At 36.8% G+C, this 18,064-nt stretch overlaps 1 protein-coding gene across 1 annotated transcript in view; it reads left to right on the forward strand.

The window, feature by feature from the left end:
* The window catches only part of CtBP (C-terminal binding protein), a 281,826-nt gene that overhangs the window by 226,489 nt on the left and 37,273 nt on the right, over positions 1–18,064 (forward strand). The window contains exon 7 of the mRNA XM_090371158.1: positions 11,156–11,380. Coding sequence (XP_090227284.1) covers positions 11,156–11,380 — 225 coding nt within the window. The remainder of the gene's footprint in view (positions 1–11,155; positions 11,381–18,064) is intronic.

Raw genomic sequence — 18,064 nt, forward strand, 5'->3', positions numbered from 1 at the left:
TGTTTGGATAGAAGATCAAACAAAGAAGAGATCAGGAACAAGTTTGCTTACGATAAAAGCAAAGGCATTGGCAATATTTGAAGACCTCAGAAATAAAGCTGAAAAACCCTCAAGAAGTGCCTCCCTTTACTGCCAGTAGTGGCTGGTTCAACAATTTCAGGAAACGTCACGCTTTCCATAATGTGAAATTATCAGGTGAAGCTGCGAGTGCAGATGAAGCAGCAGCAAAGGCATTTCCGCCGATACTGAAAAAACTAATTGAGGAAGAGGGCTATACACTGGACCAAATTTTCAACTTTGATGAAACTGGACTGTATTGGAAAAAAATGCCATCACGAACATATATCTCAAGAGAGGAAGCACGAGCTCCAGGCTTCAAGGCTGCTAAGGATAGGTTTAACGTTATGTTAGGAGCAAATGCAAGTGGCGACTTGAAACTGAAGCCTGTTATTGTTTATCATGCAGCTAATCCACGAGCGTTAAAAGGGATCACAAGGACTACCCTGGGTGTTTACTTTAGGAACAGCAGAAGAGGATGGATGACAGGGCAGATCTTCACTGAACTTCTACTACATGTGTTTGAGGATGTGTTTCGAAGCTACTGCAAAAAGAAAAATTTGAATTTTAAGATTTTAATTATTTTGGACAATGCACCAAGTCACCCTCCAACCCTTGCTGAACTGTCACCAAACATCAAAATCCTGTTTTTACCGCCTAACACAACATCTCTTATCCAGCCACTTGACCAGGGAGTAATTGCTGTTTTTAAGCACTATTACACAAGACGGACATTTAAGATGCTGATAGCAGAAACAGAGGGCGAAAATGCACCAACAGTTAAAGACTTCTGGAAGCGATTCAACATTAAGAATGCAATTTACATAATTGTGGAGGCTTGGAACGAAGTGACAAAAGAATGCTTACATGGTGTTTGGCGGCCACTTTTACCAGATTTTATTCATGATTTTAAAGGCTTTGATCCTGTAAATGAGCTTCCTAAATTAAAAGCACATTGTGTTGCCCTCGCAAAGCAGGTTGGCTTTGAGGAATTGGAGGAAGATGATTTAGAAGAGTTGTTTCAGTCTCATGAAGAAGAACTTTCAACTGAAGAACTGCAACAACTTGTTGCTGGAGGGCAGGTGGAAGATGAGAAAGACGACGAAGTTGAATGCCTGAACACCACCATAAAACCGCTTTGTACTTCAGAGTTATCTTCAGTTTTAAATTCATGTGAGAAAAGTATGCAATGGCTAAAAGATAACGATTATAATGCAGAAAGAAGCAGAAGAGCACTTTATACAATTCGGTCTGCTTTGGAGCCATATAAGCAGCTGCTTTGTGAAAGGAGGAAGACTGCGAAACAACAGAAATTAGATGTCTTTTTTATGAAAACACCCAAGAAAAATACAGAAAATGAGCCGCAGCCCTCTAGTTCTGGTGTGACCACATTTCATCCAAAGTCTTCATCGGCATCTCCTCCACCTCCCATTTCTGATAATGATGACAACCTGCCGCCACTTTCCCCATAATTACGCTGCTTCAACCCTTTCTCAAGCCCTTTCCCTCAAGCTGTCTTCATTTACTTTTAAGGTAAGAATCTAAATTCAAATGATTAAATTATTAATTTTACATTTTTCAACTGTAACTGTTTTATTACGATTATTTATTGTGTTTGGTAATGTTTTGGTTAAAAATGTGTGTCCAATCTTGGGTGGTCGGCACCTAACCCTATATTTTCCATAGGGCCTGTTGTTTATATTGCACGATTTTGCATTGCACGAGGATTTCTAGGAACGCAACTATCGTGTTATACGAGGACCGACTGTACTGACAGACAGACAGACGATTCATCATGTAAACAGTACAGTACTGTAAATGTATTTTCTCTTCCTTATGATTTTCTTAATAACATTTTCTTTTCTCTAGCTTATTTTATTGTAAGAATACAGTATTAGTAGTTAAGTTTTTGGAGAGTCAAAAGTTATGGGAATTTTCAACTGTGCCGGGGGCCAGTGCCCCTAACCCCTGCATTGTTCGAGGGTCAACTGTACAAGGTATGCTGGCTAGGTTTGACTTAAATTTTAGTCCGCCGAGGGCAGTTTTCTGAAATAGGGCTTTGCCTTGCTCAGCGTACCACTTTAGGTCTTAGAGCTATGATTAGAAATCTTCATGGTTTACAAAAACATGTTGAATCTAATGAAAGAAATTATTGAATTTGCCTGTGACTTTCCAAAAAGGAACCGCAACTGGAAACGGTAAGAGAACAAAGTAAATACATCCATTTTGCATCACAGATATTTACAGAATACTGAACTATTTGTCATCAGTATTTTGATTCAGAGAAAACTAACTCTCCAAAAATTTATAGAAGAAATTTCTGAATCTGAAAACTGGAAAAAGCTCAAGTATTTTTAATTTACATAAATCTTTTTTATTTCTGTTTTCACTTGGTAATTCTCTCAGTTATATTTAAAGACACTGAAGTTATAAATGACTTATCAGTGGGCAAAATTTATTTCTCTTCTGGTGCCTATGACGGCTGACACAAAACTGCCAATAATGAACCCCTATCCGAAAAAAATTACGAAAAGTGAACAAAGATTACATTTTCTCAAGATACCAATACTAATCAAAATGAATGGAATTTTTTTTTTTTTTTTTTTTTTACATGAGAGGTATTAGAACCTATAGTACTTAGTAACGTGCTTGGGTTTGAGGTTTCGAAGACAAAAGAACTTCTGTAGACTGTAATTTTCAGGAAATACATATGAAGGAAGGTTGTTCCAGAAAAAGGCAGTTGAATGAATAAACGCGGAAGATGAAAAGTTGGTTCTGTGAGTTTGAAGTTGGACAGTAAATGGATGTTGGCTTGTGGCTGCAGGTGTTCAGACTGTTTTGAAAAAGAGAGAAAGCGCAAATTATAGAAGCCAATTCAGAAGAACAGTGCCCATATGGAAGTATCTGTAGAAGAGGCATGCAGCAGAAACAGTACGTCTATGAGACAGCGAGTGGAGAGACTCTGTTAGAGATGAATCATTAATTAACCTAACTGCCCTCTTCTGAATAGAATCAAGAAGCCTGGGAGAGGTTTTAGGGGCACCACCCCAGATCTGGTAACAATATTCCATGGCAGGGCAGATTTGCAATTTATACAGAGTGAGCAGATGTTTGGAAGAAAAGTAACACTGAGAGCAAAAGAGAAAACCAAGTTTTTTAGATGCAGAGGAAGCAATATTTGTAATGTGCTTGTGCCAAGAGAGATTAGAAATCAGGGTAATCCCCAAAAGAGAAATATCATTTTGCCTAGAAATCGGAGTGTCACTAAAGATAAGCATAGGAGCAGAAGAATTCTTTTTGCGAGTTATAAGACAAGACTGAGTTTTAGAAGGGTTGAAATCAACTAAGTTGTCTTTGCCCCACTGGAGAATTACCTGAAGATCAGCATTTAAGGAATTGGTAGCAGATTTTCGAGAAGTCGAAGCTGATTGAGCAGGACAAGGTTTCTCAAAATGGAAAGTGGAATGCAGTGTGCTATCATCGGCAAAACTATGGATAGGATTTCCAGTCAACGGAAGAAGTTCATTAATATACAAGAGGAAAAGAGTGGGGGAAAGAACTGAACCTTGGGGGGACACCGGCATTACTGTAGAAGTTAGAAGACAGAGAGCTGTCTACCATTGCCCTCAGTGAGCGATCAGAGAGAAAACTGGATAACCAATTACTAAAAACAGTTGGCAAACCATAAGATGGAAGCTTGTTTAGAAGACCTTTATGCCAAACACGATCGAAAGCCTTTGAGATGTCAATAGCAACTACTTGGGTTTCACCGAAACTTTCCATTGAATTAGTCCATAAATGGGTAACGTAAGCCAGAATATCACCATTGGAGCTGCACTGACGGAATCGATACTGCCAATCATTGATCAGACGGAAGGATTCTAGGTAGTTTAAGAGTTGGCGGCACTTGCAACTAAGCAAGTGCCTCTGAGTCCAAGGATGCTCTCATAATTATGAGAGCATCCTTGGACTCAGAGGTGCCTCCATAGCCAGGTGGGAAGGAGCAGCAGTGCGTAGCACACGCTTCTTGATTAGACCGGGGTTCGAGCCCGTCGCCACCAAATACGGAAGATGCGTAAAGGTCAGGGAATGACCACCGCATTTCCCGGAGCAATATGGCCTTAGTTGCTAATGCTCCTAAAAACCAAACAAAACAAAAACAAAACCTTGGACTCAGGGGAGGTCCTCACGGATTGGAGATGTACAAATGTAAAAAAATGTATCCCCAATTCACAAAGAGGGTTCGAAGGAAAGCACGAGTAATTACAGACCAGTTAGTTTAACTTCTGTTTCGGGTAAAATAAGTAAATAAGGCAGGGTTGTTAATGACAGTAATGGCAGTGTGCTACTGCAACAGGATCTAGATAATTTGGGCAGATGGGCTAAGAAGTGGCAGCTGAAGTTTTAACCTTGACAAATGCACAAAGTACTGCATATGGGTAGAAGTAACCCAAGAGAGGAAATTTAGAGCTGGAATATTAGAGGAATATTAGAGCTGGAAAAGGAATTAGAAAATGTGAATTGGAATATCATCGGTTTGGCTGAAACAAGAAGAAGAAATGAATCACTTATAAGTTTATCAAGTGGAAATCTGCTGTACACCAATGGAAACGGTGAAAGGAGTAAAGGTGGAGTTGGGTTTCTGGTCCATAAAGATTTTAAAAACAACATTTTGGAATTCAAAAGTACATCACCAAGAGTGTCAAGACTAATACTCAAGATTTCTAAGAGATACAAGCTAAAGATTATAATGATTTATGCACCAACATCGAGCCATGATGATGAAGAGGTTGAAGAAATGTACACTGAAATTGAGAGTCTTCTAGATGAGCAGAAAACCCACTACACTATTATTATGGGGGACTTCAATGCTAAGGTTGGAAAAAGGCAAAACAGCGCAGAAAGAGGAACTATAGGAAATTTTGGAATTGGTGAAAGAAATAAAAGAGGTGAAAGACTTGTGGAATTTGCAGAATCTCAAGGACTGTCAGTAATGAACACTTTTTTCAAGAAAAGGGTGAACAGAAAGTGGACATGGAAGAGTCCAAGTGGATTAACAACTAATGAAATCGACTTCATCCTCACTAACAGAAGATATATTGTGAGTGATGTTACCGTCCTGAATAAGGTAAATGTTGGAAGTGATCACAGAATAGTAAGATGTACACTTGATATAGATGTAGGAAAGGAAAGGAAAAAACTGACTCGAGTAAATAATACAAAGGTCTTTGAAATAACAGAGGAGGAGAAAAAGCAGTATGTACTGGAACTTAAGAACAAGTTTGAGCTTCTGCAGACTGCTCAGGACCAAGATATCGACGAGGAATATTACAACTTTCTGAAAGTGATAAAGCCCAAGAAACCTATAGGGAAACAGAAATCCAAAGAAGAAAAAATTAGTCAAGAAACACTTGTCATGATGAACCAAAGACGACTAATGAAGAGCAAGAAAAACACTGACAGGGAGAAAATTGAGTATACTGAGTTATGCAAAGCCATTAGAAAGAGACTCAGAGAGGACATAAGAAGATTTAACACAAGAAAAGTAGAACAAGCATTAAGGGAAAACAAAGGATTTAAATCAGCAGCCATGAGCAGTAATACAGAAAGACAAATGATACTGAAACTGAAGAATAGCGATGGTGTACTTATAAACAGCAGAGAAGGCATAATTCAAATAGCAGAAGACTACTATAGAGAATTATACAAGGAGCGAGGGAATGATACCAGCAGTGGGGAAGATGGATTGCAAAGTAGCAACACATACGACATACCTGATATTCTTCCTGATGAGGTAGAACATGCATTGAAGAAAATGAAGAATCGGAAAGCCCCGGGGGAAGATGAAGTTACTGTAGAGTTGTTAAAATTGGGAGGAAGAGACATAACACAAAAACTGGCAAGGCTCTTCACAAAGTGCATTAGAAAAGGTGTGATGCCTAAGCAGTGGAATAATGCAATCATAGTTTTGCTGCATAAGAAAGGAGATAAATCAGAAATTGGAAATTATAGACCAATTAGCTTGTTATCCCATATCTACAAGTTGTTCACAAGGGTCATTACTAACAGATTAGAAAGAATACTTGATGAGAATCAACCGAAAGAGCAAGCTGGCTTTAGGACAGGATTCTCAACTATGGATCACCTTCACGTAATATCACAGCTAATGGAGAAAGCAAATGAATATAAAACACCATTATGCCTGGCATTTGTGGATTATGAAAAGGCATTTGACTCCATACAGCATAAGGCAATGTTTCGGGCACTGGAAAGACAAGGCATAGATACTCCATATATTATGATTTTGAAGAAAATATATGAGAGTGCTACATCCTTTATTAGACTAGACAAAGACAGTAGCAAATTTAAAATCGAGAAAGGAGTTCGACAAGGAGACACAATATCTCCGAAGCTGTTTACTGCTGCGCTTGAGGAAGCTTTCAGAAGATTAGACTGGTCGCAGAAAGGAGTCAATGTGAACGGAGAGTACCTAAACCATTTACGATTTGCAGATGACATTGTGGTCATAAGCCACGATCCCAAAGAATTAGAGGAAAATCTTAATCAGTTATGCATAGTTAGTAAGGATTTTGGACTAAAGATGAATATGGCTAAAACAAAAGTAATGATGAACAAGTATGCCACGGAAAGGGAAATAATGATTGAAGGAGCAGTAATTGAAAAGGTGGAGTCATATACTTATCTGGGACAAGTTATTAGCTGTAATAATGATAAATGGCTGGAAGTCAAGAGAAGAATAAATTCTGTATGGATAGCATTCAGGAAATATAGTCACATACTGAAGAGCAATATCCCAGTTTGTCTGAAACGTAAAATAATGAATCAATGTATACTCCCCACCATGACTTATGGAAGTGAAACTTGGGCACTCACCAAAAGAATGGAAGAGAAGCTGAGAACTACACAGCGAAGAATGGAACGAATTATATTGGGAATCAGACTGTTAGATAAGAAGAGAAACACATGGATTAGGCAGCAAACTCAAGTAAAGGACATTCTTATCAAAACTAAAGAACTAAAATGGTCTTGGGCAGGACACATAGCTCGAAGACATGATGACAGATGGACTAAGAAAATAACAGAATGGTACCCAAGAGGAGCTAGAAGAAAACCTGGAAGACAAAGGCGGAGATGGATAGATGAAATTCATGAGTTTTTGGGTAGTAAATGGATGGCCAGTGCTCAAAACAGAAGGAACTGGAAAGTTGCTGGAGAGGCCTTCATCCTGCAGTGGATTGAAAATGGCTGATGATGATGATGATGATGATGATGATGAACCCCAGAGAAACGTACCAACTGTGTGTTACTACACTTAAGGTGGTAGTAAATATAAAAGACCTGGGAGTAATTGTGCAGTCAGATATGAAGTTTTCTGAGCAATGCAGACAGGCTGCCAGGGCAGGTCATGGGGTTTTGTCAATGATATATAGGAATTTTTCTAGCAGGGAAAAGGAGGTGATTGTCCCTCTGTATAAGGCAATGGTCAGGCCACGCCTTGAGTTCAGCGACAGGTCTGGAGGCCTCATTTTAGGAAGGATGTAGGTTTGCTTGAGTATGTACAGAGAAGGACAACAAGATTGGTGAGGGGAATGAAAGGATCCTCTTACCAAGAGAGGCTTAAGTTCTGCAAATTGCAGTGGCTGGAGACTAAGCACCTGTGCGGTGATCTGATTTAGTTGTATAAGGCCTTGAATGGGTTGAGCACACTGAATTCTGATCGGATCGTTCCACTTGTTCAGATTACAAACCTAAGGGGGCATAAATTCAAATTAAGAAAAGACAGATGTAGAATAGATGTGTGGAAATTTGCCTTTAGCCAACAGGTGGTTAATTGCTGGAACAAACTTCCATCTGCCTTTGTGGAAATTGATAGGTTAAATAAATTTAAAGGGGAACTGGACAGGCAATTGGAGGGAATGGTGTTTTTTTTTTGTTTTTTTTTGGCTGATGCTGCATAAGCTCATACACTTGCTTTCTTGCATCACATGCCACTACTACTACTGCTACCTTTAGGCCAGACATTATCAAAAGCCTTTGAGATGTCCATAGCAACTACTTGTGTTTCACCAAACCTTTCCATTGAATTAGTCCATAAATGGCCGACCGGGCTATCCGAGTGGGTAAAGTACCTGCCCGGCAACCCAAAGGTCGCGGGTTCGATTCCCGCCTCAGGCTTGGATCAAAGTACTGCAAAAACCATGGGAGGTGCAATATGGCCACAGATGCCGATGCGCCAACAACTACCAAATCAAAAAAAAAAGGTCCATAAACGGGTAACATAAGCCAGAATATCACCAGTGGATCGACACTGATGGAATCCATACTGGCGATCGTTAATCAGACGGAAGGTTTCTAGGTAGTTTAAGAGTTGCCGGTTAATTTATTTCTCCATTACTTTAGAAAGAATAGAAGTAATTGCAATGGGACGATAATTAGATGGGAGGGATTTGTCACCCGTTTTAGTAACTGGCCGGATATGAGCAATATTCCAAGCAGAAAGAAAAACACCTTTGGAATAATAAAGTCAAAAACGGCAACAAAGAATTGTTGTAAGTTCAGGAGCACAGATTTTGAGAACAAGTGGAGAAATACCATCGGGACCTGGAGCTTTCTTAGCATCAAATTCGTCAAAATCCTTCTGATATCCTTTTGACGGAAGACCACAGGAGGCATTGAATGGAGTGTGTTGGGAATGGTGGGAGGTGTTTTACCAAGATCATTAATACATGAGTCGGAATAAGTATGGGATGCTAGTATGTCAGCTTTATCCTTGGCTGAAGTGACAACAGAACCATCTGGTTTGGACAGAGGTGGGAGCAGAGATGGGCAAAAGTTGCGGCTAATAGCTTTGGCAAGAGACCAGAATGCTCGGCTACCATTAGGGCAAGAAACAAGTTTTCTACTTTTAGCCTGTTCAAACTCTAGTTTGGACTGATTAATAACTGCTTTACAATTGTTGCGAGCTTTGGTGTAGTCAGAAAATGAAACTGAAGAATTTGAAACAAGCCAATTACGATATGCAACATTCTTCTCTTGAACAGACATAGCACATTTATTGGAAAACCAAGGTTTAGATAAAGGACGAGATTTTAAAGTGGAGTGTGGGATAAAGGATTCCATTCCAGCAAGGAATAATTTCACTGACATGATCTGAGCAAACTTTGACATCAGAAGTTTTGAAACAGTAATCGGACCAAGGAAAAGAAGAAAAGAAATCTTGCAGGTCATCCCATTTTGCATTCTTGTAATGGCAAACAACACGAGGTTGGGAATAGCCATGAGATAAAGGCTGCATTGGAGATGAAACAATCACCAAGTTGTGATCTCAAGTGCCTAAAAGACCAAGCGTGTTGGCTGTATGATTAGGATTGTCCAGTATTCTTGTAGGTAAATGAACAATCTGTGCTTGGTCATTAGTAATTGCAAAAGCCTCAGCATCTCGACTTGCCTGGTCGGTGTGACTAGAAAACGGAAGGCAGCTGGAGTTGTGAACATTAAAATCGCCAAGCAAAATTACCTCACTGTTAGGAAAGTTGGACTGGAGAAAGTCAAGTTGCAAAGAGAGGAAGTCAAAGAGCTCCAAGTGATTAGTGGAGTTGGGAGAACCGTAGAGACAACAGATGAATTTGACAGAATTAGGTAGAGATTTTAAGCCAGAAAAGGTCGAAAAGAGGAGATTCCAGATTACCAAGTCTCTGACGGGGAATATCGGAAAGAACATATGCACAAGTACCACCTTTGATGCAAAAGGAATCATACAGCAAATAATTTGGGCATCTGAGATGAGCAGTAGTTGAATCAACTGATAACTGAGATTCTGTTGGAAAAAGTACATGGGGTTTGACAGACTGCAAGTGGAAATGGACATCATTGAGATTAGAATTGAGACCACGTATATTTGTGAAATGAATTAGGAAGTGTTTGAGGTTTAGATTTTTTCGCAGATAAGCTTACTCTATTAGTTTGACAATTCATGGTGTATTCAATAGTAAGAAAAAGTGGGGGGGGGGGGGACATGCTGTATGAAGTAATGAAATTTTTGGATATGGCGTACACATGGTAAGGATATACCCAGATCCTTGACATAACGTGGCCTCGACAATGCTCCCCGCATACACACTACTCGGACTCCCTCCAGTCACTATCTGGCAGAGTAGAGGTAGCAAGATTATACACTGGCTGATCCGGAAGGCTCCTAGATCCTACCAATATGTTCAGTCTGGTGTACCAACTAGCGGCCGGCCTGCGAACACCGTTTTAGAGCTGTACCCTCAAAATGTAAGAAATATTGGATCTCGCCACGATGTTCATCATAACCTCAAAAGTCATCAATCATAACTGCGTGATGGAAGAGATAGGGAAGGGTTGACCGGAACTTAGCTCTAGAGACTAAACATGGGTTCTACCACTTCAAGCCTCCAATAAGCAAAGTGGTGGTATTGCACCGGTTGATGAGAGTCATCTACCACCTAGTACTGCCTGGTAACATAGAGAGACAGCATTCCTCCATGTGGTGTGGGTGCCACACCTCGACCCCTGCTTGCATTGGTTTACACCTGGGTGGTCACCCACCATGTACTTGTGCATGGAGGTTATACCCAGGATTACTAACAATCCCACCATCATGAAGGTGCAAGCAGAGGATTTGGCTGTCACAGACCGTTCGGACTTTCCCGAAATTCGGTCCACTTGACTTGAGTGTCACCCGAATATCAGTTCTATCAGCGTTTTAGACTTCCAGGTAGCAAGTACAGCTTGTCTGGCCTGTCTGAGAGAATGTCTGTGACATCCTCAAGGACCAGAAGGAATACTTCTCAACAAAAAAACCGATTGTATAAACTTAAAAAAACCTAGATTATATTCTTATATATAGTTTATGTATGACAAAATAAGTAATATGCAGTATGAATTAAAAGTGGGGAAAACTTAAAAAGTAACACTATTTATTTATTTATTCTTATTTAATGCATTCTAAGTATGCTTTTTATCAATTGCCATTTTCGTAGCTTTCTATTTTTTAATATATTCACAGTAATAACCAATATTTATAAAATTTCATTTACATTGTCTTGTTTAGGTCGAGTTGGAACAGCAGTGGCCCTTCGTGCCAAAGCTTTCGGATTTAATGTGATATTTTATGACCCATATCTTCCTGATGGTATTGAAAAATCTCTCGGTCTTACAAGGGTATACACACTCCAAGATTTGCTGTTTCAGAGTGACTGTGTCTCCCTTCATTGTACATTGAATGAACATAACCACCATTTGATCAATGAATATACTATTAAACAAATGAGACCAGGTAATTTGAGAAATATTTTTTTTCATTATGAAATAACTGAATGAAATACATTTCTTTTAGAAATGCAAATCAGTAATTAAATCTCAGTCTTCGCTTTATCTAATATGTAGGTCTTCTTTTATGAGATTTACGATGAAATATCACAGATGATTGTTGAATAAAATTTACGTCATTGTCATAATACTTTTCTGTATTGCAATCAAACCTTGTAAAATAAGTATTTGAGTGCAGGTCAGCAACGAATGATGAAAAGCCAAAATAATATTCCATAGAAATAACTGATGCCATTATTGCAGTGCATATTCATGCATCACTAACTTAATGCACGGAAAGTAAAAATGAATGATTTTATGAGATTCAGAGAATTTCTGAATGTCATGCCATACTTTTTATCTGTTTCAATTTCTTATTTAAAATCTGTTTAAATTTCCTACCCTAGATAATGCCAATATGAGGTTGCTATAATGCCATATATTAACATTAAATGATAACATTATTTTATCTGCATTTTGGTGATGTCATACAGAACGCAGTTGGGGGCCACTATCCATAACATACTCTATTTCTTATTTCTTGATTTATACCTTCATGGATTTTATGAATATGCATTTGGGTTGTTTATATATTAACAATCGACATTAACTTTGTTCTTATTAAATATGCAACATAGAAACTCTTATAATAACATGCTACATCGGCAGAGTAGACTAAATTTGACCGAGGAGACTATTTCTGCTCTGGATAGTGCTCCTAACTATGTTAATAACCTGACACATACACAAATAACACACACTTCACAGAGCAATCTAGCATGTAATGTTTCTGGCTCTAATATCCGAGATCCATTTCTTAAATTTCAACGTAATAATAACAAATTATGTCTTACTTTATATGCATCCAAATCATGCTACAATTAATATAAATGCGCAAATATTTTGCAAAATGAATAATGTTATATATATGGTCACTTGTTGTACTTGCAATGTTAAATATATTTTTCAAACCAGTAATAATTTACATATCAGAATGAATTTATTGTTCAGACATTAATACTTACAATAACAAGTCTAGTTAGAAAACAGTTAATCTTGAACATGATATTGAATTTAGACATTTCCAAAAACATACTTTTGGTAATATTTTCATTTCAATACTTAATGTAATTATTAACACAAATGAAATATTACTGCAAGAAGAAATAGCATGTTACAATATAAAACACTATATCCATATGGACCGAATAACAGATTTAATCAAAAAAAAAATGACTAATAATTTGAAAGATATTTGTGTTTATAATATGTTTCAAATTGCTAAACTTCATAAATCGAAATGCAAAAGAAAATATAGTAAATCTAAAACATTTAAGAGTGATCGAGAACAGCTAGGGGATTTCATAGATTTATTTAAAATTTGGGACACCGATCCTATAAACATTGGTAAAATACATAATACACTCTTCAGCATTAAACTTAGTGCACTCAAAGCCCTAAGCAGGAAAGCCAATAATTATGTCTTTGGATCTTGTCACCTTATGCACATTATACTAGACATTGTTAAATTCAGAATTAATATTTTGAATATTAACAAGCAACCAGAAAACTCTGTCTTGTCTTATATTTTCAAAATAAAATGATGGATAATTTGGATATACATAGAATTATTAACTTACGTAATGACTTGCTACCTATTAATAACTTACATATTAATATCAGATTTAGATATGCTAAACCATTTGGTCTCAAAGCATGTAACCATAAAATAATAGCTACAAACCTTCACAATATTGGACAGGATATATGTGTTTGCCACAAGCCTTCATTTCTTAGATACGTAGATCCTAACCATAACCACATTCTAATCAGCAATTTAGATATAATCCCATATCCCGAGCTTAGAGATATTTTATCACTCGGTTTTAAGTTTCGACCTAATCTACCTATTAATAAATCAACTTTTAAAAAACTGTTATATCTAGATTTATTAAAATACTGCATACAGATATAACATACCAGTTGAGGCATACCACATGTGGCTGTTCACAATACTAAATATCATATTTAACAAATATAATCAATTGAAATTCATACCACATAATCTAAATAATACAAAATTAATAAATAAGCAGCTCAAAAAAATACATAGTCATTTTGTAATTACTCCGGTTGACAAAGCTGTTTGCAATTATATGTAAGTCATATTACATAGAAATTATTAAAAATTAACTGCAGTCCAGTAGCACATACAAATACATAGCATTTTCCCCTAATATAATAATCAAAAAACTATAGTACTTGTATTTTGTTATTCTGTTTGTTTATTATTGATTTTATAGTATATATATTAAGTAAAATAAAGCATATGTTGCTACTTATATGCAATAGAAAAGTGCAGCAGAATTTATTTGTGCAAATAATGATTATTTTGAAATAATTTTCAGCAGTTTAATGTACCAAGTTTTAATTTCAGATGGTCACTTTCTCTGCATCTAGTATACATAAAAAATTAAAGTTAAAGTACAATAACCTAAAATATCCGTTTATATATGATATACCTAAATTTCATAAATCACCTATTGCATTTAGATTCATAACATCATGTAGAGCTAGTTATGCTAAAATTCCAGGTAAAACATTAGAAAAGTTACTTAAAACTATATTAAATAATGTAAATAAAACTATTATAATAAATAACAACTTACCTATTATAAATGCAATAAAAAATAACAATATTCACCAAATACAAACATTTGACTTTAACCGTTTATTCACTAGTATCAATCTCAACAATTTAAAAGATGTTCTCCAAAAACTATTTGGAACATAAAAATGCTATAAAGTTTGATTTAACCTACTCGGATACTCTAATAAATTTATGTATTTTTAAGAATTACGTATATGATGGAACTTCATTATACTTACAAGTGAATGGCACCCCCTATGGGAAGTCCAGCATCCTGCATAATTGCAAATCTCTATCTATATTCTACAGAAAGAACATTCCAAGATAACCTACTTATGTTCAGATACATAGATGATCTATGTGTGTGTTTAATTGTCTGCATTTCGTTCAGGATTACAGCAAATTATATCCAGAAGAACTTGTATTGGGAAAAACTAACAGTTCTGATACTATTGCAAATTACCCGGATCTTCGTATAGAAATAGTCCATATTGATATAGATATAAATGTATATAATAAAAGAGACGCATTTAATTTCAATGTAGTCGGCCTTACAAACTGGAGATCTAATATATCGAAATCAGTGTATGCTAATATCATTTTATCCCAATGCCTGAGGATTGCTTCTATTTGCAATAAAAACACAACCTGTTCAGCAATCATAATAGCATTGTACAATAAGTTGATAAATAATAAATTCCCTATTGCTTACCTGAAATACCACTTCAGGAAGGCGATCGATATAATTAATTTCAAAAATTTATTTTCTGAACCCATTTCTTCAATATAATTACAGATTTAGAGCCATGTATATTATGTACATAGGATACACTTTGCTTTCTTGGTGTCTTACAGCTTAGAAAACTTGTACCCACCGAACTGCAAATTATAGTGTATCATTTATTTTGTTTTATTTTATGTTATTTTATCTTATCTTATTTTATAATCACACTGTATATACTTAAGTTCACGCTAAGGTGACATGCAAATTCAGCTCAGGGTCCTACTATAGGAACAGGTTTGTGATCCCGGGCATACCCGAGCTGCAACTTATATCTTGTATTGTCTTTAAGCTGTCCTACTCTCTTTGTTCTTATTTCTCCGAAATTTTCTGAACAGAAAATACATCTCCTACATCCTCAGTAATCCGAGGATGTAGGAGATGTATTTATTTTTACCATATCCATCACATAGGGGTCACCACATATATACTCACTAGAGGGATTATTATTTCATAACGACTAGTTGTTACATTATGTCCTGGATATGGTAGATATGCTTTATACTTATTCTTATTTTAATTATTAAATTACGTTCTCTGTCGGGTCAGCAATGTTCAATATATGCTTACATTTATAATATCTTCCTTTTGATTCAAAAAATTTTAACTATCTTTAATTGGTTTAGATTCAAATTACTTAATCTCTGGATTATTTATATTTTATATATCTTAGCAGATATTGATCAATACAGAAACAGAGAACTCCTTGTCTTTTTTGCATTCAGTCTGGGTGGTTGGCCCCAGTTGAAGTCATCTAGATTGTGGGTAGACAACGATACGTTTTATATATATATATACACAGGGTGTTTCAGTTAAACGTTTCAGAACTTCTAAGAGGGGTAGGGTACATCCTGACAACTCGAAATCATATAGCAATGTGGGGTCGGAAATGCTTTCCTGAAGCGGTATTGTACACAAAAGTCGTCGTGCAGCACAGATTCGATTTTCGGTCAATGAATGGGCCGGTATTATGGGAGATAACCTCATCGGACCTTACCTGTTACCGTGTCGTCTAACCGGACCTATCTACTTGATCTTTCTGCAGCAAGTATTGCCACAACTTTTGAGAGATGAACAGATTTCTACATCGACGCAACAGACAATGTGGTTCCAACACGATGGAGCCCCTGCCCATTATAGCGGAGATGTTCGTAACTATCTGGATGTCACATTTGGTCAACAGTGGATCGGACGTGGTGGTCCCGTGCGTTGGCCTGCTCGGTCATCCGACCTATCATGTCTTGATTTTTATTTCTGGGGTCATATGAAATCGCTAGTTTATGACACCCCTGTTGACAATGCTGAGGAGCTGGTTGCAAGAATCGCAGTAGCTGCTGAAGAAATTCGAAATTCGCCTGGAGTATTCCAGAATGTTCGGATGTCCATGCGTCGGAGATGTGAGGCATGCATTGTAGCCCGTGGAAGAAACTTCGAACACTTACTTTAATCCATGTACCTTTTGCTTCTTTCATGTATTATTAAAACGATTTCTCACTTACGGTCTCTTTTCTTTATGGTGCTTCTGTGCACAACACCGCTTCAGGAAAGCATTTCCGACCCCACATTGCTATATGATTTCGAGTTGTCAGGATGTACCCGACCCCTCTTAGAAGTTCTGAAACGTTTAACTGAAACACCCTGTATATATTTTTTTTTAATTTTTTTTTTTTTAATATATTTATATCCCTTGCATTTCTTTAAATCCAGCTTGGTATTGTCTGCTTGAATTATCTTCAACATTTTACATACTTTGGATATATATATATATATATATATCCAAAGTATGTAAAATGCATAAATGAATATAATCAATAAACTAAATACAATAAATATACCAAATTTAATTTAATAAATTAATAAAGCAACACAGATCCGATTAATGCAATCTTATATGATTAAACATTACATCTGTCTGTATATTATTAAAGATGTTAGTAATATTAAAGAAGTTAGTATAATTACACCATTAGACTCTGCCACTATAACTAACATCTTTAATAATATATATATATATATAAAAGGCTTGTCAGAAAAGTTATGAGATTAAATCAATGAAAAATTTTATTTTGAATTTTATGCAGAATAACAATGGTCACCCTCAAAATAACTTCCCTCTGCAACTACATGTCTCCATTGGCATTTCCAGTTGGAAATGCCATTAGAGACATTGTGTAGCTAAAGCAAGGCTCGTAGTCTTCACCTTCCAGCTCCTTTTTAATGTCGGTTACAGCCTTTTGAATTGTCGCTATCAGCTCATAATGATTTCCTTTTAGTTTCAGTTTTGAGAACAAAAAGGAATTACGTAGAGCGAAGTCCAGTGGATACAGCAATTGCGAGAGGACTGGAATGCTCTTTTGTACCAGAAATTCTGCAGTGGAGAAGGCAGAATGGGATGGTGCATTGCCATAGTGGAGGATCCAGTTTCGACTGATCTCTGGTTGTACATGAAGGATTCTTTTCTGTGTCCCCTCAAATTTTTCTGTAGTAATTTTGATTCATTGTTTGTCCCTGTGGCAGAAACCCTTTGTGAGTGAAAATCATTGTTTTCACTTTTGATTTGGTCAGTCAAGATTTCTTCGGATGTGGAGATGTTTCCATGTGCCACTCCTCATTTTTCTGCTTGTTTTCTGGATTGTACTGGAAAATCTAACTTTTCTCATCAGTAGTGAAAGCTAGATTTTATTCAACTCGTTTCAACATGTCTGGATCGATTTCGAACCTTTCTAGCAAATCAAGACACACGCTCATGCAGTTTTGTTTTTGTCCATCACTCAAAACCCACAGAACCATTTTCGCTCACACTTTTTGCATGGCCAAATCTTCGCTTAAAATTTTGTTATTAACCTTTGATCTCAACGAATTAATGCTCTCACTTCTTTGGGCATTGTCATTAGTTCGAGTGGTTGCTTGCCGTCTGGCACGTGTTTTATCTTCTGCTGTTTCACATCCCTCTGAAAACATCTTGTGCCAAAGGAACACTTGAGATTGTGACATGGCATCCTCTCTGTATGCCATTCTTGGTTTTTCATACATAACAGATGCACTTTCTTTCAGTTTTACGCAAACTTGATCATGTATTGATGTTCAATATTTCAGTGTTCCTTTATTGTAACACGCAAAAAACATGCAATAACTATAACTGCACTTGCATCAGACATACTGCCTCTAATGAGTAGAAACACACATTACATTACATTTACAAGGGCACATGATGCAAGAAA

The sequence above is a fragment of the Mastigoproctus giganteus genome, chromosome 4, assembly GCF_048544385.1.
Source record: "Mastigoproctus giganteus isolate SK-2022 chromosome 4, ASM4854438v1, whole genome shotgun sequence".
Classification (NCBI taxonomy): domain Eukaryota; kingdom Metazoa; phylum Arthropoda; class Arachnida; order Uropygi; family Thelyphonidae; genus Mastigoproctus; species Mastigoproctus giganteus.